The sequence below is a fragment of the Hemicordylus capensis genome, chromosome 1 (genome assembly GCF_027244095.1).
Source record: "Hemicordylus capensis ecotype Gifberg chromosome 1, rHemCap1.1.pri, whole genome shotgun sequence".
NCBI lineage: Eukaryota > Metazoa > Chordata > Lepidosauria > Squamata > Cordylidae > Hemicordylus > Hemicordylus capensis.
The window spans coordinates 389,178,948-389,200,843 of NC_069657.1; the positions used below are offsets into that span (position 1 = coordinate 389,178,948).

Sequence of the window (21,896 nt, forward strand, 5' to 3'; positions counted from 1 at the left end):
GGGCTCTGCTCCAGGTGCCAACAATGAGGGATGCTTGGCTGTCATGCACGTGGGACAGGGCCTTCTCTGTTGCTGCCCCCAGACTTTGGAATGCTCTCCCAGTGGTCATTCCCTCCTCGGACTCCATCACAGTTTTTAGAAAGCTTGTTAAATCTTGGCTTTTTATCCAGGCCTTTACATGATTGTTTTATTGCTGCTTCTGTGTGTTTTTATCTGTGTACAGTTTTTATGTTTGTATTTTAAATATTTTAAATCAGATTTGTTGTCATATTTTTAGCTTAATACTTTTAACTGTCATTTTTATTATATGTTTTTTAATTTTTGTAAACTGCCTTGGGATTGTTTTTAATGAAAAGTGGTATATAAATTTAACAATAAATAAATAAAAAGTATAAATAAACATGACCACTGGCAGCCAGGAAAATTTTAAGCAACATTATCAACACATGACTAAACTGAGGTAGGACAGTTGCTATTTTCATCCTACCTCGGTTAGTACCTAGGTAGAAGAGTCAAGCTACCCAGGGTTGAATGGGCTGGTTTGGCAGGAATCCTGAGGGTTCTCACTGTAGTCTTTATGCTGAGCTGTTTATTGTTGTGAATTTTTAATTGTGTAAGATGCCCTGAGTGCCTCCAACACCTCCCACAATGTCAGACCTAGAGACCATTGTTATGATCAGCTAAAAGTTGGCTAAGGAAGCAAGCCCGGTCTTGTCTGATCATAAGAACCGCTGGGATCGCAGTTCTGATCACAATCCCGGCGGTGCTTCGGCAATAAACCCATCTGTGGAGCAAGCCTCTTAAATGAGGTTAAGGGATCAAGCACTCACTTGGCCCCAGATTGTGTGCAGTGTTGGCTGCTTTTAGCCAGTGCTGTAACATGGACGGGTGCCCATCCATCACTGCAGGGATCCCCATAATGCACCGTGCACTTGTGTAGTGCATTATGAGAGTTCTGGGGGCCGGGACAACACTTCCTAGCCTCCAACCCTCCATACTGCCTCGGGCAGTGGAGGATCGTCTGGGTGCACAATCCGTGCAACCAGCTCCCTCAAGGGATCGTCTGCGGGGAAGGTAAGGTTACTGAACTTTCCTCCCCGCCTGCCCGTCAAGCCATTCTCCATATCATGAGAAAGGGCTCCTAGAGTTTGGAATAAGTACATCCTTCAGAACCATCTGGCCTCACAGAAGCATGGATTTTAACCAGCAGAACAAAGCCAAAAGGATCACAACAGCAGAAACCACAACACATCAGCTTCAGTCAGCCGGGCTCAGTGAATCAGTCATCTACAGTACATCGCTGGTCTTTTCTCACTACTGCTGGTGGGATACAACACTGCAATCAGTTCATCATTGGCCCAATGGAGACATCATGCATGAACACAAAGTGGCTGCATCTACAACAACCAAAGACACTGTCACTCTACACCCTCTGCCTGATTCATCCAAAACGGGGGAAGCAATGCTGGGATGCAAAAACATCCTGTGCATAGGGGTGTGCACGGAACCAGCTGGGCTGGTTCGGTTCGAGTCCAGACCAGACCCGGACTGGATCAGTTTGGTCTGGCACCCCCTCGAAACCTGCCCCCCCCGGTTCGGTTCGGGGGGTTCGATTTTTGTTTAAAAATTTTTTAACTTACCCCCCTTGGGGGAGTTGTTGGAGGTGGTGGCAGGGGTCTGCGGAGGTTCCCCTCCCTCCGCTGGCCTCCCTTTATGCTGCCACCGGCTGTTTGGTGGGCTAAACCTTCCCCCTCCGGCGGGGTGGCCATTTTGGAGGCTGCCGCACCTGTGCAATTGGCCTCTGCATAACCCAGGCCACACAGAGGCCAATTGCACAGGCACGGCGGCCTCAAAAACAGCTGTCACACCAGAGGGGGAAGGCCCAAACATGCCAAAGAGTCAGCCGAATGGCTGGTGGCGGCATAAAGGGAGGCTGGCGTGGGAGGGGAAGCTCCGCAGACCCCCCACCGCCTCCCCAAAAGGTGTAAGTTAAATTTTTTTAAAAATATATTTTTATTGAATATGAAAATAAAAAGAAGTAACATGACTGCATTATCATCTATTGAACTTCCAACAGTTACATATGATATATTACATATGACAATCCGAGATTCCGCTTCTGTCCATTGCCAACCTTCACCCTCAAAACAGATATTACAGAAAGATATGGATAATATGCTAGTCAGCCCTAAATATTTTAAAAAACCAAATCTTGGGTGTGGATGTTGACCCTGTGCTATATTGTAATTTATAAAAGGTACTCAAGTTAACATAAATGTTTCATCTGAGTTATTCCGCAAGTAAGCAGTGACCTTAGCCATTGAGCCAGATTCCCATAGCTTTAGTAGCCATTCATCCAACGTCAGCATTGCCTGTGACCACCAGTTGGCAGCATAGAGAATCCTTGCAGCAGTAATCATATATAAAGACAACTCTGTGTTTTTAGCAGGTATACAGGTTTTAGTCATATTTAACAAAAAGAGCTCAGGTGAATAGGGAAAGTTTATATTTAAATTTTGTTGCATCTTAAAGTGAATTTTCTCCCAAAATTGTTGTGCTTTGCCACAGGTCCACCACATATGATAGAATGTCCCCGCATAATTCTTGCATTTCCAACAGTCTCCTGGGTAATTGCTATCTATCTTTCTAATGGCCACAGGAGTAATGTACCAACAAAAATACATTTTGTACCAATTTTCTCTTAGAGTGCTATCTGCTGTAAATTTAATGTTCACCTTCTATTGATGCTCCCATTGTTGAATATCAATTGACCTGTTTAAATTTTGCATCCACTTAATCATGCAGTCTTTGAACTGTTCAGTTTCTGAATCGTATTTCAACAGCAACTTGTATATCAATCCCAATAAATGATCAATGTTTTTGATTATTAATATTTTAAATTCCGTTAAGTCTCTGAGCTTGCTACCTTGTTTTTGTATTTCTTTCTGCACTATTGAACTGATTTGTAAATATTGAAACCATAAAGGTTCCTTGGACCATTCCAAAGTAAGAGTTTGAATAGATTTAGGTTTTGGCCTTCTCTCTCCAAAGATCAAACTTATTAGATTTTTCTTATTCATGGAAAAAATGTTTAAAATGGATGCCAAATGTGATAAATCCGGGCTGATCCTTTTCTTATTCTTATCCCAGACACTTAGCAGACTGTTTCTGATTGTATGGGATTATATTTCTTGGTCATTTCTTTTTGTGTTAGTATATAAAAACTTGTGCAGTCCATCTGACAGATCTGATCACTTCACGTCCATAATCGTACCACATAGTTCTCTAATCCAATCCAAGATCCATGTCAAACACCTGGCATAATAATATCGTTTCAGGGCAGCCAATTCTCCCTGCTCTTTTGCATCTTGCATAATTCTAAACATGATTCTTGGCTTCTTGTAAGCCCAAATAAAGGAACTTATTTGCCTATGCCATGTGCTCTGCGTCATGTCTTCAATCTTAACTGCAATCATTTGAAATAAAAAATGCATTATTGGTAGAATATTCATTTTAACTGATGCTATCTTTGCCAACCAAGAAAGATTTAACTTTTTCCACTTATTTAAATCTGCGAAGATAAGATTCCACACTGGTAGGTAATTGTTCTTGAACAGGTCTTTATTGTTCCCTGTTAAATTAATCCCCAAATATTTAATAGGTTTTGCTGTCATCTGAAATCCAGACTTAACTTTCAAACACAATGATTCTGTAGCTGACAGGTTCCATGTGACAATCTGTGTTTTGTTTTTGTTAATCTTGTATCCCGAGATCCTACTGTACTGGTTTATATGCTCCATTATTGCATCTCGGGAGTCCTTCGGCTGAGTAATTGTGAGAACCACATCATCAGCATACAATTTTATTTTATACTCTTGGTTCGCCATCTTAATTCCATAAATTCTTTGCTCCTGCCAAATCTTCTTTGCCAGAGATTCAAGAGCCAAGATGAACAACAGTGGAGAAATAGGGCACCCTTGTCTGGTAGGCTTGTTGATGGCACATTTTTTTGATAGAATCCCATTCACTGTTATCTTTGCCGATTGCTCATGATAAATACTTTGAATCCACGAAGAGAAATTTGATCCACAGTTCATTATTTCCAAAACCTTAAACAGAAAGGACCAATCCAGATTATCAAAGTTTTCTCTGCGTCCAGGAAAATCATTGCTGCTTTGCTCTTTCTCTTTGAAATATCATCTATTGCATTCAGTGCAAATCTCAGGTTATCTTTCATATATCTCCTTGGTATAAATCCTGTTTGATCCAGATGTATTATATCAGTCAGAAAGCCCTTCAGCCTTCCTGCCAGAATCACTGCAGAGAGTTTATAATTGAATTCAACAAAGAAATTGGTCTGTATGATTTAGGTCAAGTTGTATCCTTCCCTTCCTTATGGATAAGAGAAATGAATGCTTTTTGCCAGGAGGAGGGCAGCGCATGGGAGTGTAATATTTCATTCATTACCTGAGTCAATGGGCAAGTTAGTACTTCCTGAAAATAATTGTAATAAACCAAAGAAAATCCATCTGGGCCGAGGGTATTATTCTTTAAATGTCATATTGCCCCTCTTGTTTCCTCCTTGGGGGTAAGTAAAAAAAAATTATTAAAAAATAAAAATAAAATCCACGAACCCCCTGAAGAGTAAGGGGGTGTTTGGTTCAGGGTCGGACCAAACAGGGGATGGTTCAGTTCGACCCGAACAGTCGAACCGAACAGGTTTGACGTTGAACATGTTCAACATCAAACCTGTTTGCACATCCCTGCCTGTGTACTGACAGGAGAAGTTTACCTTGGGAAACAAGCTGGAGTACTAAAAAAACACACCAAGTAGGCCTGCAACAATGTGTACAGCCATAGAGCAACACTTGGGGCCACTTCAGGTGAGGTGGGACCTCTATAGGAATATGAATACGATGAATATTTCTATACCACTTTTCAACAAAAGTTCCCAAAGTGGTTTACACAGATATACATACATAAATAAAATTGCTCCTTGTCACCACCTAATGGCGCAGCGGGGAAGTAACTTGCCTAGGGAGCAAGAGGTTGCTGGTTCAAATCCCTGCTGGTATGTTTCCCAAACTATGGGCTCACAAAGGGCTCACAAACAAAGGGCTCACAATTTTAAAAAGAAAGACATCAGCAACAGCCACTGGAGGGATTCTGTTCAGGGGATGAATAGGGCCAGTTGGTCTCCCCCTGCTAAATAAAGAGAATAACCACTTTTAAAAGGTGCCTCTTTGCTGGTCTTGTGGTAGCAAACATGATTGGTCCCTTTTGTTAGGCAAGGTACACCCTGATCTGCATTTGAATGGAAGACTACATGTGAACATTACAAGATATTCCCCTTAGGAGATGGGGCTGCTCTGGGAAGAACATTTTTATGTTTGCACGCAGAAGATTCCAAGTTTCCTCCCTGGCATCTCCAGACAGGGTTGAGAGAAAATCCTGCCTGCAACCTTGGAGAAGTCACTGCTAGTCCATATAGACAATACTGAGCTGGATCAACTAACGGTCTGACATTATGATGCAGTTTCCTATGTTTCTTAGGTGAATTGCCTATCTATGTACACCCCAAAAGCCTGTTGGAGCGTGTATTCAGATGAGCACCTATGTTGTGTGATTAAAGAATGCATCAAGATCACATCAGCACATCCACTATTGACATCAGGGCAGCTGTATTCTTTCCACAGCCCTGTTCATCTGAAACTGCCCTCAGAGGATTCTGGTGGGGGATAGCTTTTCCCCAGTGCATAGCTGGCAGAGGTTCTCCTGAGCAAGGAGTTCCTCAGTATGTAGGCACTAGGAGTCACAACAAGCCAGACATACCCCAGAGATGCAACCACATTCACAAAAGGAACCATTACCTGTGTTTGGCCTGTATGGACAGAAGACATTGGTACTGTGTATACCCAAGAACTGTGCGCCCAAGGACAGCTGACAAGACACTAAGCAAAAGGTGTGATGACTGTGGGAGACTGGCTTGTAGAATGCACTTGACCAGCTCCCTGTTATGATTGCCTTTAGGTTATTCACAGTGTGGCCTTTCAGCAGAAATGTTGAGAACTGAGATGTTGAAGCATGGATTATCATTAGTGTGGGGTTTGAAATAGGGATGTGAAAACAGGTTCGGGGGTTGACGAACTGACCCCCCCAGTTCGGTCCAGACTCGAACCAACCCCCCCCCGAAGTTTGGGGGGGTTCGCGGACCAAAAATGAGTTAAAATGTTTTTTCTAAAAAAGTTTTTTTTTAAAAACCTTGTACTCCCTTTGGGGGAGTTGCTGGAGGCGGTGGCGGGGGGTGTCCACGGAGGTCCCCCCTCCCCCACCAGCCTTCTAAATCACCCCCTCACCCTGTTCGGGTGCTCTTTGGGCGCTCTTCGGTTTTCGGCCTTCACCCGGTGGCCCGGAGGCCATGTTGGGTGCTGGGCGCCTGCACACATGGCCTCTGGTGCAGGGAAGCAATGCCACGTGGTGCCTCGCCCCCCCAGAGCCCCAATAATGCACTGCGCAAGTGCACGGTGCATTACTGGGAGCCCCCTCCCCCCTAGTGTGCCCACCGCGGCTGCAAGCAGCCACAGCAGACACACGTTCAACAAAATGTGGTTAAGGGAGTGCTCACTCTCTTAACCTCATTTAATGAGGAGGCTACTTAGGTGGGGTTGCTGCCGTATAGACGACACTGAGATCGGGCCAGCTCCCAGTGCTTCACACAAGTGTGCAAAACTGGGCTGGGCTCCCTTCACCTGGTTTTGCACACTCGTGTGAACAGCCTCCATATCACCTCTTTTATGAAGGGAAAGGATACTGTGCAACTGGCACTGGATCAGGACTGCTGTATTACTGTGCTAAGAACATAATCCAGGTTGCTGTTTTTAATCTACCTGAAAAGGTTCTGGGAGTTCATATACTTATGAAACACATAAAATGACATACACACTATGCTCTTTATCTATACTATACATTTACATAGGTTTTAACGGGCATAAATTCGCTCAAAGAAACCTTATAAAATGGTGAGGTGCTGCTAGACCCCATGCCCTTATGCAATGACTATTCCTAGTATTTCCTAGAAATAGGGGATTGCGGTTAAACCAGTTTACATATGTATGCAGAATAAGTAAGTCCAGAGAAGCTTCATATTGTGAAAATCTACAGAAATATTCCAACTATATTTAACTACTATTCCTACATCAAAAACTATTTCAAGTACTTGCAGAAATACTATTTTTTCCAGCTCCCTTCTAACTTCCAGAGTTTCATTATAGTACAACATTTCCTATCGCCTAGTAAAATGTTAAGGAAGATGTTGTTGATTATGATGAAATAGTGCTTCACATGTGTGTTAGATACAAAATGCAACAGATCAATGTCTCAGCAAAACATCTTCCTGCTATTCTTCTAAGAAATAGCTATTTTATATTTATGAAGATGGATCAGTTTGTTCCTGTTCCTATAATGTGTGTCGTATATCTGCCAAAATAATGAAACATGTGCCAGCGTGACTTAACCGGACTACACACTTCAAAAGTTAGTTGCTTTAATGGACCAGAAAGTCCCAAGATTTATTATGAGGTCATAACTGTAGGGAGAACAAAAAGAACTTTTAAAAATAATTTTTAAAATGGAATATAAATGCCATGGCTACATACAATCTGTCTTAATCCCCTAAGTAAGGAAAAGCATAATTGCTTTTTGAGACAGGCCTACACACAATACAAAAAACCAAAAGGAAAACAAGAAACTTGAAGAATATTTGCTTTACTCTGCAACAAAGTCTGAAAAGGTTTTTTTTTTAAAAGACATTCTAATGATTTTGTTTTGTGTCTTGATAAAAAAATCTATACTGTAAAGATGTGGAATGAAAATCTTGTTATAAATAGTAGAGATGTGCAAAATGATTCAATCTCGAAACAGGCCATTTTGAGTGATTCAAACGTGAAATGAAACACCCTTAAAATAATGGGTCTGTTTTGAGTTCAAATTGAAATGACCTCAATTCAAGCACCATTTTGAGTCCAGTTTCCCCCTTGCTGATTGGTTTTCTGGCACTGACTTCCTATTGGCTTGAGATCTCCTTGGTTGGCTTGTTGTCATTCAAATCAAGTGTTGGCATGAGCAACTGTGCCCCCATTGGCTGGGGGGAAGCAGGGGGGAACACTTTTAGAGGGAATTTCAAAATGTATTCAAAGGAACTGGGAGGCAGAAAGAGCCCTGAAGAAGAGGATACATCAGGAGAGGAGGAAGGAAGGTTTGTTTTTGTGGTTTTCTTTTCTCAGCCCCGAGTAGAATATTCTGTGCTATTGCTGCTATAACTATCTGGTTTTGATGGCTCTCAGAATGACAAAGGCAGAACTTGAGTGCCTGCCTACCTTGAGTTGTGGTTTGTTTATGAGACAGTATTGTGGCAAGAAATGGACAATGGCAACTCTCTCTCTCTCTGTGTAATATTTCTTGGTGATTGCTGTGATGAGCTCCATATCTGGTCTTGAGACGAACTTTTACTTCACTCACTGCTCTTGTCTTCTCTGCAATTGGCATCCGGCATTACAAAGTGTACTCACTCCATTAAAATGTGGCTGAAGATGCTGCTGCAGTTGAGCTTATGGCTATGTTTGCTGCTAAGTGTGCTGCTGTGGGAACTGTTGCAATGCAGAAAGTAAGGACAGAGTCATAATTGTGTGTGAGAGAGCAACTTGTGTCAATGATGTTAGTGTAGTACAGATTCTAGGTCAGTGATTCCTTTTTGGCTATCTTTGGACTGTTTGGAAAAATGTGTTGTTCTGAACTTCTGTGTTGGGAGGGACAGATTCCTTTTACTGTGTGCTTCTAATCTGCAGTGTTTTGCAAGGCAGGTATACAAAAAGAATGCAATGCAAAACTTGTGTGCACTCTGTGAGTGTCGTTTGTTTCAGCCATAGGGAACAATGGGGAACTCAAGACACCCCATTGTTCCCCATGAGTAAGTCCTAGGGACACCAAAGTGGTTTGGGTGATATGGCAGGATGGGTGCTACCTACCACCCAACCCATAAAAGTAATGGGCAAGAAGGCTATTTTAAAAACAATTTTAACTTTTCTCAAAAAATAAAACCCATAGATTCCTTGTGCGGATTCCCAGGCTACCCAGCAAGGCAGTGCTGGGATCGGTCTCGATCATGGCCCTTTAGTCCTACCCAGTAGGCTGCTCATGTGAACAGCCTTATTAAGTTAGTTTTCTAATTGGGGTACCACAGTAGACTATGAGGCTATTCTCACGATCGGCCAAAAGCGGGCTAAGGGAGCCTAGCCCGCTTTGGGGCAATCATGTGCTGCAACGGGAGCCACGCGGCTCGCAGCAGCAAACCTCCCAAAGTACCCCTCCCCTTAGACGAGGTTAACGGAGCAAGTGCTCCGTTAACCTAATCTTTTTGACCGTGTGTCGCCACGGCGTGCGGCGACACACGAGCAGACCCCTGACTGGGAGGCTGCAAGCAGCCTCCCAGGCTCAGGGGTCTCTTCAGGATGCCCCGTGCACCTGCGTGGGGCATCCTGGAACTTCCGGGGGCCACACAGCCCCCGATCCTCGCAGCCCCTGCCAATTCCATGACGGAGCCGACAGTCGTGGCCACACAGGGCTGCCTTTGGATTGTCTGCGGGGAGAGCTAAGCTGCTCTCTCCACAGACCCGGAAGAATCTCTTCTCACTGATTGTGAGAAGAGCTTCTATATAATGCAAAAATTAAAAGGCACGTACAAAGTATGTTTATTATTTTCTTATGTGTTCTTCCCCCCCCCCAAAATTTTTTAACTGACTTTCATAAGACATCCCAAGGCAGTTAAAATACAGTAAAACTCCATACAAATCACATCTAAAACCTTAAAATCAGTTAAGCAATAAAACCATAAAACACTTAAAAATTTAAAAAAACCAACAAAAAACCCCCAGCACCATAAAAAAAGACAAGCAGAAGCAGGGAAGCTGGGAGAACTGGCAGTCCCTAAGGGGTATAAGTGAGCACTCCATGGTTCCCATTTAGGCATTGCCAGGGCCTAGGGTGCACTCCTATACATGCTGAACCAAGAGCAGATCTCATTCAATTCAAGCCTTCCAAAGTAAAATTACAAAGGGCTTGGCTGCTGTCACTCTCATCCCCTGAAACCATGGGCCTACCATGCTATTTATTTATTTATTTGTATGTTTATTCTGTCCTTCCTCCAAGCAGCTCAGGGCAGGGTGCAGGGTTCTGCCTGTGCATGTGCTCTCACTTGCCTGCACTGACGATAAATAGGCTACAGAACAGACTGCACTTTTGGGGACTTGTTCCAGCCTAGCGCTGAGGTGCCAAACCAGGAGCACAAGGAGCTCCTATCCAAGCAAGTCTGATGCCACAGGATGTCTCCTGGTCCCAAAAGAAGCAGGCAAGTGTCAACTTGCCAGCCTTCTTCTCTGTCATGTACTTGACTCATAGTGCTTTTATTTCAACCTTGTCTCTTTGTAACTGATCGTTTTCTCACCAAGCCCAGACTCACAATTACAGCAGCCACAGAAATCTCATTTTAAAAGGGTTACTTCTACAAAGAAGAAACGGAAATCCGTGGATGGCACATTGTAAGTCTTTGTTGCATCTGCCCAGAAATGCTTAAGATGGGATTTACCAACTTCAGCAGTGGAATGCCACAACATATGACATTGTACTGTTGGAATAAATGCTTCTGAAGAAATCTCCTGCAGGTTTCATCATTAATCAGAAAGTGCATGTATGCTGTAGTATTTTGCCTTTTAAAACAAAAGGAAAGATTTAGTAGCAGCAGTGCCAGAAGAAGGGGTGGGTGGGTGGGGAAGGCAAGCAAATTAATCGCAATCTGTCTCCAAGATGTTTTGTGGTTTTATTAGCAGCCATTAAACACTTTCCACAGAGACTTTCAGTCATAATTCATGGCAGACATGTTAATATTACCTATATCTGCAGCTGGAGAGAGCACTGTTCCAAAAAGTGTCTTGGAGAAAGAATGTACAGTCTTCCCCTGTCAGGGGAAAAAAGAGGATCCAAAGATACCCATGTTGACACTCAAATCACCTTTCATTGCACCATGAACTTCCATCATCTTTCTATCCCCTTGTTTTGGATCCCTGTCCCCCCTTGTGCAGGGAGAGAGAGCAAGAGAGCAGTGTTCCCTAACTATTGGATTTGGAGCTAAACTCTCCTCTCCAAGCTGAACTGCTTGACAACAAAGGGACTGCAAAGCCTCCAGAGCTCGAGTTGGGCAGGCTCACTCCTTGTGGACATGATCCCTTAAATTCTTCCCCGCTTTAACTACATTTCCTTGGGCTTGGGGCATGTGCAAAACCTGATTATAGCCCACAGGATGTAACAGACATGCTGTTCTCAACATGCTTTCCCTTCTGCCTTCCTTGAAAACACACTAAACTGAAGATGATACCGCAAGATGCTCAATCCCACCTTGTGCCAAAACCATTTCTAAACCCTGACTGTACTGCAAATGGACATCAAGCAGCTTCATGAACCATGGGGCAAATGCAGTTAACTGTGGTAAAACCTCTATCACAGATGTGACCTCAAAAACTGTCCAACTCTAGCCCTCTTCACATTATGTTCAATGCACATACAATATCTCTCTCTCTCGCTCGCTCGCTCTCTCTCTCACACACACACACACACACACACACACACCGCTCCAGTTTTGGATGATATTTTTTCTGCCCCCACATTTGAAAGAGGGACATCTGAGAGCACTCCCCTTCTGATATCCTTCACAGACATCCTGATGTCCTTCCAGTACATCCCTTTGTGGTGTGTACAGGGGGTCAGTTCTTCAATACTCGTTTAATATTTTGGTCACATGTAAAGCAGCAGTTCAGATGAACTGCCTCCTCACATGATAAAACAACATGTCAGGAGGAGTCAGGACATCCGCGAAAGACGTCAGAGTGGGTACGCTCTTAGCACTTCACTCTTTTAATCACATCGGACAGAAGAAAGTTGTCCAAAGCGACCCACTATGTTCAGTCACACCCAGTAGTACACTTCCTATCTGTATCATGTCTTCTTATTCAGACATTATGTTGTACTTGTTTACAGGTGTCCTTACACATGCCCATATTTTTATACCAATGGCTATACATGGGTTTATTTTAAAAGTGGAGCTGGATACAGGCCTCCTCAGATGGAGGGTCTCTCAGACCCTGTTTTGTAGTCTTTGGACTATATCTTGGGAAATGTTTTTGAAAGGGAATTCATAATGGCTCTTCAACATCTATTGGTTAATTTCCTGCTGCACGATTAGGTGGCTTGACAACTGTGTTTGTATCATGGTCCAATTCACGCTGCAATTCTGAGTTAAGTTAGCATGGAGTAACTGCTAACTGAGCAAAAAGCCACTTCTTAAAAGTGGCGATTTTCTTTATTAAGCAGGGGGAGAGCAACTAGCCCTATCCAACCCCAGCACAACATCCCTCCTATGGCTGTTGCTGGTGTTTTATTTTATGTTTCTTTTTAGATTGTGAGCCACTGGGGACAGGAAGCCTGCCTTCCTTCCTTCCTTATTTATTTGAAATTTATTTATTTCTCTATGTAAACTGCTTTGGGAACTTTTGTTGAAAAGGTATATAAATATTTGTTGTAGTAGTAGTAGTAGGAGGAGGAGGAGGAGGAGGAGCAGTAAGCCCCGCTGAATAAAGTGGGTCTTCTGAGTAAGTCAAGTGTCCAGTTTTGTGAGGAGTGGGGGACACTCCAGACCCTTTGCAGACTCAGGCCCTGGATATTGACAACCGGGGTCAGTCTCAGAGTAGTCCAAGGGAGGGGGTTGCTCAGTCACCCTGGCAATGTTCCCTCTAATTTTTTCATCTGTACGTGGAATGAGTTTTGTTCTATGTGCACAAACATGCAGTCGGAATGAGGTTTTCTTGATTCAACCTGAGCAGCACCTAAAATTTAACTGAGTGGACATCAAAAAACTTGTGTGTGCAAACCTTGGAGGGAACACTGCACCCTGGTCCTCCTCCTGGCTTGCTGCTTCTGGCCACGTCCATCTCCAGGAGGACTCCAACCCCCTTTCACAAGAGCAGCCTTCATCATCGGCTTCCTCAGCTTTAAACTATTCAGTGCAGAGCTGACAGGGCTCCAGGCCTGCTCCAAGCCCTGCCCCCTCCCAGGTCTTATTTCCTGTTTCCCCACACAATGCATCCCTGGCTGGCATTGTGCTGGTCAGCTCTCTCCGTCCTGTTCACCTGGCTGTGCCCAGTCCTGGAAGACCCGGGTTTGTGCTGCCAGCATTGTCGTCAGGGGAGAGAAGAAGCCCCAAAGGAGGGATGTTGTGCTCATGAGGGCGACCAGGTAACACAGTGTCCCAACATCAAGTCAAGCTTTTTTTGCTGAAAACCACTTCTCATTGAAAACATGGGAAGAAAACCTTATGTTATGTAATGTTCAGGTAACCAGAGACAACAGAAAAAGGGACATAATGTTACCGGTTATCACAATGGTCCCCAACTTGCACCACATTTTGGGAGACAAATGTACGTCTAATTCTTTGAGCCACTAAGATAAGCAAAGAAATCTTGTGCATTAAATATTTGTCCTCATCAATGACTTTCTCATGATCATGAATAAAATATTGTCAACAATTTCTTTCTGAAACCTTTTCCTATGAGAGGAATATAAAGAGCAATATACACATATGCTGTGTTCACACATTTCAACAAACCAAAGTTTGGAACTACAAAATGAGTCCAGAGGACCATTAGTGTAAGAAGGTAAGTTATTTGTTGTAACCACAGGTCATAACACACATATTAAAGTATAACAAAAACAATGTAAAACATAAAACGTAATAGCTAATAAAGGTAAAGTGTGCCGTCAAGTCGATGTCGACTCCTGGTGCCCACAGAGCCCTGTGTTTGTCTTTGGTAGAATACAGGAGGGGTTTACCTTTGCCTCCTCCCACGCAGTATGAGATGATGCCTTTCAGCATCTTCCTATATCTCTGCTGCCCAATATAGGTGTTTCCCATAGTCTGGGAAACATACCAGCAGGGATTCGAACTGGCAACCTCTGACTTGGTTGTCAAGCCATTTCCCTGATGCACCATTAGGTGGCTGTAATAGCAAATACATCATGCTTAAAGAAAAACAGATAAGATGTGGGGGGGGGTCCTGCACTATTTGTGTCCAGCAGCCCCACATGCTGCTGGGCAGGAAGAAGGAAGAGAAAATAAATAGGAGAGCCAGAGTGGTATAGTGTTTAGAGTGTGTGACGAAGGGAAGAGTGACCCAGATTCACATCTCCACTCAGCCATGAAGTTCAATGGTTGCCCGGGGACACTTGCTCTAGCCCTCTTCAGGTGTTCAAAAACTAGGAATGCTGTTATCTAGCATCCACAATCACAGGGAGAATCTCTCTTTGGGTCCAGCACTTGCCTCCACAAAGATAGCTAGCATACTCCAGGTCCCCTGTACAATGGGGAGGAAAGCTGGTCTTGTGGTAAAGGTAAAGTGTGCCATCAAGTCAATTTCAACTCTTGGTGCCCACAGAGCCCTGTGGTTGTCTTTGGTAGAATACAGGAGGGGTTTACCATTGCCTCCTCCTGTGCAGTATGAGATGATACCTTTCAGCATCTTCCTATATCGCTGCTGCCTGATATAGTACCAGCAGGGATTCGAACTGGCAACCTTCTGCTTGTTAGTCAAGCATTTCCCTGCTGTGCCTTTAGGTTGCTGCTAGTCTTGTGGTAGCAAGCATGAATTGTCCCTTCTGCCTGGTATGCATTTGAGTGGGAGACTACATGGGTGAGCACCACAAGTACACCTTGGTAATTTTGGAGGCTGAATCTAAAGACCTTTAGGGCCCCACCCCGGCTTGCTGAACGCCCTCCCCCACACTGCAAGTTAAGCATCACCCCCTACACACACACACTGTGACAAATGCAGTATTTTTAACACGTGGGTTCTTGAGGGCACAAACAGCAACAGAACTCACAAGAATGTAAGAATATAAAACAGGTATATTTATCCAAATATGCACAAGCAGAAACATTTCAACACACAACTTAACATGTTCCCATCCAACATATTTCTTTCCCCACTCCCCAATCTGTCTCTAAAGTACAGGTCACAATCACACTCAGCCACCTGGCACAGTGTGGGCCAATGGCTCAGCAGAGACCACATCACCCAGGATAGACTAAAGAGGATGGGGGGGAGCAGGAAGTGTGAAGTCCAGGGGTAAGAGTGCCACTGGTGAGCATGAAGGTATTCTGCCTTGGGATTGTTTTAATGAAAGGCGGTATATAAATTTATCAATAAATAAATGAAATTCCCTTTAGGGGATGAGCCGCTCTGAGAAGAGCACCTGCATTCTTGCATGCAGAAGGTTCCGAGTTCCCTCCTTGGCATCTCCAAGATGGGGCTGAGAGAGATTCCTGCCTGCAACCTTGGAGAAGCTGCTGCCAATCTGTGAAGACAATACTGAGCTAGATGGACCAATGGTCTGACTCAGTATAAGGCAGCTTCCTATGTTCCTATTGGGCTCAGATTCTGAACTCCTGAAAATAACTTCTCTTTCTGCCTAGTCTACCTCACAGAGGTGTTGTGAGGATAAAATGGGGAGGGAGAGAACTACGTATGCCACTCTTTGGAGCAGGGGCAGGATACAACTGTTTTAAAAAGTAATGTAATGATTGCTTCACCTGACTAGTTGTAGGAGTGTTTAGGATGTCCCATACATATTTTGAGATGAGGGACTTATTAAGGTGCCAGGGATCTTGAACTAGAGACATTGGCAGTAGGGTTCAGTCACCTTACTCCCTGCATGTCCGCCTGTTCCAGAACCTGGCCCCTCATTGTCTTGGACATTGTTATCGTTTCTAAACCTACTGGGCCCTGACAACATATTAGTGGACACTTCCAGAATACATTTTTGGATTTGACATCCTTTGGAGCTCCCATCAGCAGGGCAATGCAATCTAGACAATGTAGTTTTAAAAGCCACCTTAGTATCACCAGCAGGGGTGGCGGCGGCTAGGGATGTGCACAAAACCACCTGGCTCAGTTCGGTTTGAGTTCAAACTGAACTCAGAGCACAGCGGGCCAGTTTGGTTTTGGCCCCCAGTTTGGTTGGGGGGGCAGGGTTCAACGAGCCTTAAAAAAATTCTTTTTAAACTTACCTCCTCCAGGAAGCTCCTCCAAGGTGGTGGGGCAGGATCGCATTCCCCTCACTCGCCAGCCTTCCTTCCTTTAAAATTTGCCCGGTTTGGGCCTCTTTGGCCCTTTCCTGGCCTATTCCCTGGTGCAGTGGCCATTTTGGAGGCCACAGCACCTGAGCAATGGGACCCTGCGTGGCCTGCCTTGCCAACTTGGAGAAGCTCCCCAGAGGGGTTAAGGTTTTTGTAAAAAAAAAATTACGGCTTGTCAACCCCCCAAACTGGTTTCGGTTCAGAGTCGAACCGAACATGGGGGCGGGGGAGGGGGTTGTTCGTTCAGCTTGACCCCAAACCTTCAAACTGAACTGGTTCAACATTGAACCAGTTCAGTTTTGAGCCCGTTTTCATACCCCTAGCGGCAGCATGGGATAATTGTAAAAATACTCTTTAAAAGTAATTCTGAACAAACTCCAATTTAGCAGTATTTAACAACCCTCCCACCTCTGCACTAGAGACTAGTTGATGAATATACTTTACCTCAAAGATCTTGCATTTTAGGTGAGATCATAGAGTTAAAGAGAGTTTCTGGGCTATGGCCTTGAGTTCACCCAAAGGGTTGATTTGTGCACATCCCTAATAGGAACACAGGAAGCTGCTATTAGGGATGTGCGAACTGGTTCGACCCTGAACCAGTTCAACGTTGAACTGGTTCATTTTGACGGTTCGGGGTTAAACTGAACCCCCCCCCCAGATCAGTCCAAACCTGGACAGAACCCCTCTGAATGGTTCGGGGGTTTCGCGATCCCCCCACAATAATTTTTTTCGTAGATCGGCGCAGCAGCCAAAATGGTGGCCACTGCGCATGTGCAAATGGCCTCTGCGAGGCCTGGCATGGCCCAGGACCTCACAGAGGCCATTTGCGCATGCACACCAGCCCCCATTTTGGCTGCCGCGCCGATCTACGGAGGCCCAAATGGGCTGAAAAATTGGCTGGAATGGCCAGAGGCGGTGATTTCAGAGGTCAGCGGGGAAGGAACCTCCACGGACCTCACTGCAACCGCAAGGAACTCCCCTGGAAGGGAGAAAAGGTATTTAAAAAATTGGGGGGGGGGACTGTGAACCCCCCCGGACCAGACCTAACGGGGGGGTTGAGGGGTGCCGGACCGAACTGGTCCAGTCAGGTACAAGTCCAGTTTGGACTTGAACCAAACCGGGCCAGCCGGTTCCGTGCACATCCCTAGCTGCCATATACTGAGTCAGACCATTGGTCTATCTAGCTCAGTACTGTCTACACAGACTGGCAGAGGCTTCTCCAAGGTTGCAGGCATGAGTCTCTCTCAGCCCTATCTTGGAGAAGCCAAGGAGGGAATTTGGAACCTTCTGCTCTTCCCGGAGTGGCTCCATCCCCTGAGGGGAATATCTTACAGTGCTCCCAACATGTAGTCTCCCATTCATATGCTTAGGAAAGGGGACAAGTCATGCTTGCTACCACAAGACCAGCTCTCCTCCCATTAGATTGCTCCATTCCCTTTGGCAATGCCCCTCTGGCAATCACTCAAAGGCAGCCGTCTTCAAATGCTCCTTCAGAGAGGTTCCTAGGGCAAGGATGTGGGGCAGATCAGGTGGAAGTACTCAGCCCTGACTGACCAGTAGTCTTTTTTCCTTGAGTCTCCCTTGATCATTGCACTCGGGTGCCTGTTGATTATGAACACTTTTGCCCAGAAATCAGCATCCCTTAGCTTTCTGTTCATAAATGTGTATCTCTTCCCACACTGACCAAATTTCATTAAATTTGTCTTTTGCACAACTTGATTCATTCCATTCCATTTGAAAAGTCTGCCAAAATCATATTCACTTTAATCTTAAGAAGCCAAACACAAATGTCATATCTTTATATAGCCTGAGTGTGATTGGCTACATCCTCCAAAAGCCAATAAAAGATCATGAGGAATATTTATCTTATCAACAGTGAAGTGTTTCCAACAAGTCTAAAACCATCTTTAACTACTTTTTAATGAAATAATAGTTAACATGACATTTACAGAGTGCTTTAACACACATTAAAAGTTTCACTTTTGTCTGTTCTTTCCAAGCCAGATTGCCAGTCTTATCTGAAATGTAATTTTAGTTCTAAGACTGTGCTCTAACAAAAACTCATTTATTTGAAAACAAGCCTTTTTTGATCACACATGATGCACACAATTGATGCAGAGTTAACTGGAAGTAAGTAAGGCCCTTTGAACTCAGTGGATGGCATCCACAGGACACTTCCAGACAAGGTGTGTAGTCTGAGATTGTCACACTTTACTGGAGGTCTGCAGGATTGCCACCATCCATTCATTCGCCTCCTGTATTTCCCCTACATTTCAATCATTCCATCTATTAAGTTAGCAAAACTGATTGTTTTGAGAACAGTTGCTACAGCAGCACAGTGACCACACGTGGAGTTTTCTTAGCACGGTTGCTTTCTTCCCACCCACCCTTTTTTAAAAAAGGCACGCATGCCCAGATACAGTATAACAGATCTCAACAGAAATGGGTCAGTCTACCAAAAATGGGCTAAAGCTACTGCTGTGTGCAAGGAACATTTCTGTTTCACAGGAAGTGACTTCAAGTGAAAAAGCAACAACCAGCAGATGCTCTAAGAAACACCTCTGGAATCCCCTAGTCTCCCTTCCTCTGGAAAAAGGAGTCTTTCTTCAGAAAAAGAGGCTCTGGAAAAAGGGAAACTGTGCCACCCAGTGGGTTTTCCTATAGAAATCTTTCTTTCTTTCTTTCTTTCTTTCTTTCTTTCTTTCTTTCTTTCTTTCTTTCTAAGAAGCTAACAGTAGCTTCACAATTGTGTGATTTACATTGGGACCATGCCATGGAAGCAGTGGTGTTAAACACACCCTGGACTTCTGGTCGGTTCAGATCTGGAGCCCCCTGCAGTTGCTGCCAAGTGCAAATAAAAATCAGATCGCCTATGTAATGTGTGGTTTGGCCCTAAGTTTCAAGCCCTCAGGGAAGCATCACAGTAGATTTCTGTGTAGGAAACCAGTTGCATTCCTCAGAATTTCTATTTTATGCATTGTAAGCATGTACAGGTGAAACTCGAAAAATTAGAATATCGTGCAAAAGTCCATTAATTTCAGTAATGCAAATTAAAAGGTGAAACTGATATATGAGACAGACGCATTACATGCAAAGCGAGATAAGTCAAGCCTTAATTTGTTATAATTGTGATGATCATGGTGTACAGCTCATGAAAACCCCAAATCCACAATCTCAGAAAATTAGAATATTACATGGAACCAAGAAGACAAGGATTGTAGAATAGAACAATATCGGACCTCTGAAAAGTATAAGCATGCATATGTATTCAGTACTTGGTTTGGGCCCCTTTTGCAGCAATTACTGCCTCAATGCGGCGTGGCATGGATGCTATCAGCCTGTGGCACTGATGAGGTGTTATGGAAGACCAGGAGGCTTCATTAGCAGCCTTCAGCTCTTCTGCATTGTTTGGTCTCATGTCTCTCATCCTTCTCTTGGCAATGCCCCATAGATTCTCTATGGGGTCAGGTCAGGCAGGTTTGCTGGCCAATCAAGCACAGTACACTGTATACTTTTCAGAGGTCCGATATTGTTCTGTTCTTCAATCCTTGTCTTCTTGGTTCCATGTAATATTCTAATTTTCTGAGATTGTGGATTTGGGGTTTTCATGAGCTGTGCCATGATCATCACAATTATAACAAATTAAGGCTTGACTTATCTCGCTTTGCATGTAATGAGTCTGTCTCATATATCAGTTTCACCTTTTAATTTGCATTACTGAAATTAATGGACTTTTGCACGATATTCTAATTTTTCGAGTTTCACCTTATATTGATTCTCACTGTTATATCTGTTTTGCATTTTAAATAGTTGGCAAAGTGGAACAAGAGGGCAGTGTACATGTTGTCAACTGAGAAGCAGGCACTGAAGGCTGCAGCATATTGTGACAATTGTCATCACTAACAAATTGTTGATTTAAAGCAAAAATGCATATAAACTTATCAGAGCCACCTGAAAAAAACACCGTAAAGAGGAGAATTCGACAAGCCAGCAAAGCTCAAGCAATCTTTTTATTTTATTTTGAAGGGCGGTCAGGAAGAATCATAAGGAGCTGAAGTTCGGAAATCCTAAATATTTCACTCAACCAAAGGTCACATCTCCGGTTTGCCAGACAAAACTCTTTCTCATTCTTTAAACGGTTTAACTGCTGTTTTAAATTACTGTTTTGTTTCATGGAAACATGATGCAGCCTTAGTTGCTCTGTTCAAAGTACAGTTCCAATTCTAGTAAATCTTACTCGGAAGAACGACAATTCTTTTAACTTACTCGGGATCAAGTCCCGCCGAGTTCAGTGTAATTACTCTGTAGTGATGCTCAGAACTGCCGCCTTCCACCTGGAGCTTACAAACGTTTCCTACCAAGCCAGCCTTAAAGGAGATCAGGGGGTCAATTCTAAGCGCGTTCTTGATGGCAAGCTCGATCCCACGCACGCTTCCTCGGTAGACGCAGTAAGCCCCACTGCACGCACAGTCGGGGGGAATTACTTCCGAGCAGACACGCCTAGAGTCGAGCGGGAAAAAGTTGCTCTGCGGCACCACCACCCCGCCCGCACGCAAGCACGCCGCGTGCCTGCTGGGCTCCAGGCGAGGGGGCTTGCCGCCCCCCTCTCCCCTCCCCACCAAACTAGTCCCGGCCACGTGCCGCCTCAGGGAGCCCTCCAGCGCCGAGCGAGCATCCATCTGCAGTGCAGACCAGACCGCCAGGGAGGAGCGCCTCGTCCGGGGCCAGCCCGTCGTCGAGCCCCCGTCTGCCCGCCCTCAGCTCCCTTCTCCCCCCCCCCCGGGTTTACCTCTGGAAGTAATGGCCGCAGAACATGCCTAGCAGCCCGCAGCCGAGCGGGTCCAAGCGCGGCGGGCTGCGCAGCGCCAGCAGCAGCGCGGGTACCAGGAAGGAGGGCAGCTCCTGCAGGAACCACGCGCAGCGAGCGGGCAGGTGGGCGCGGCGGCGGCGGCAGCGGCGTTGGTCCTTGGCGCCGTTGTCCTCTTGCTTCAGGTCGTCGTCATACCTCCCGTAAGGGAGTGGCGCGTGGATGTAGCTCCTGAGGTTCAGCAGCCCCAGGGCCATCAGCAGGGAGCTGAGGACCCCCACCAGGCTAGGCGAGCACTGCATGCTCCTCGCGGAGGGAACAGAGGTGGCGGCGGCGGCGGGGCCGCCTCGCCTCTAATAGAGCCCGCGGGTGCCCCCGCCTCCCCTCCCCAGGAGAGAGAGGAGGGGCACGCCTGCCTGGGCTACGACTGGGCTGCCAGTTGTCTCCTCCAGGTCTCCCTCTCCCCCCCGCGCCGGGATCGCCCATTCTGGCTGCCTCCGGGAAGCTGTGCTGCTCCCTTCCGGACTCCCGACCCTGCTCCCCTTCTCTAGAACCAGCGGGGCAGCTAGGCAATTTGGGGCCCTAGACCTAATCACCTTGTTCGGGTGTGCGGGGGGCGGCTTGCAAGATAAGCCTCCTCCACACACTTGATCCGGCTAATTTCTTTTTCGAAGACCCACTTGCATAGGCACGTTTAGACCTTATGAAAGCTCCCGCAGAATAGACAAAGAGCAGCAAGCAAGATCTCAGAAGAGGAACAAGGTTGTCTTGAATTCATGATCTGGATGTTTATGTCTTGCTTTCCCACCAGCTACATTGTCTTTAGAGGACCTTACAATAGATCATTAAATAAAC

The 21,896-nt window shown here is 45.1% G+C and overlaps 1 protein-coding gene across 1 annotated transcript in view; it reads right to left on the bottom strand.

The window, feature by feature from the left end:
* SRD5A2 (steroid 5 alpha-reductase 2) overlaps window positions 1–21,349 on the bottom strand; it is a 63,816-nt gene extending 42,467 nt beyond the window's left edge. The window contains exon 1 of the mRNA XM_053285161.1: window positions 21,024–21,349. Coding sequence (XP_053141136.1) covers window positions 21,024–21,343 — 320 coding nt within the window. The 5' untranslated portion in view covers window positions 21,344–21,349. The remainder of the gene's footprint in view (window positions 1–21,023) is intronic.
* Window positions 21,350–21,896: the final 547 nt, after the last annotated feature.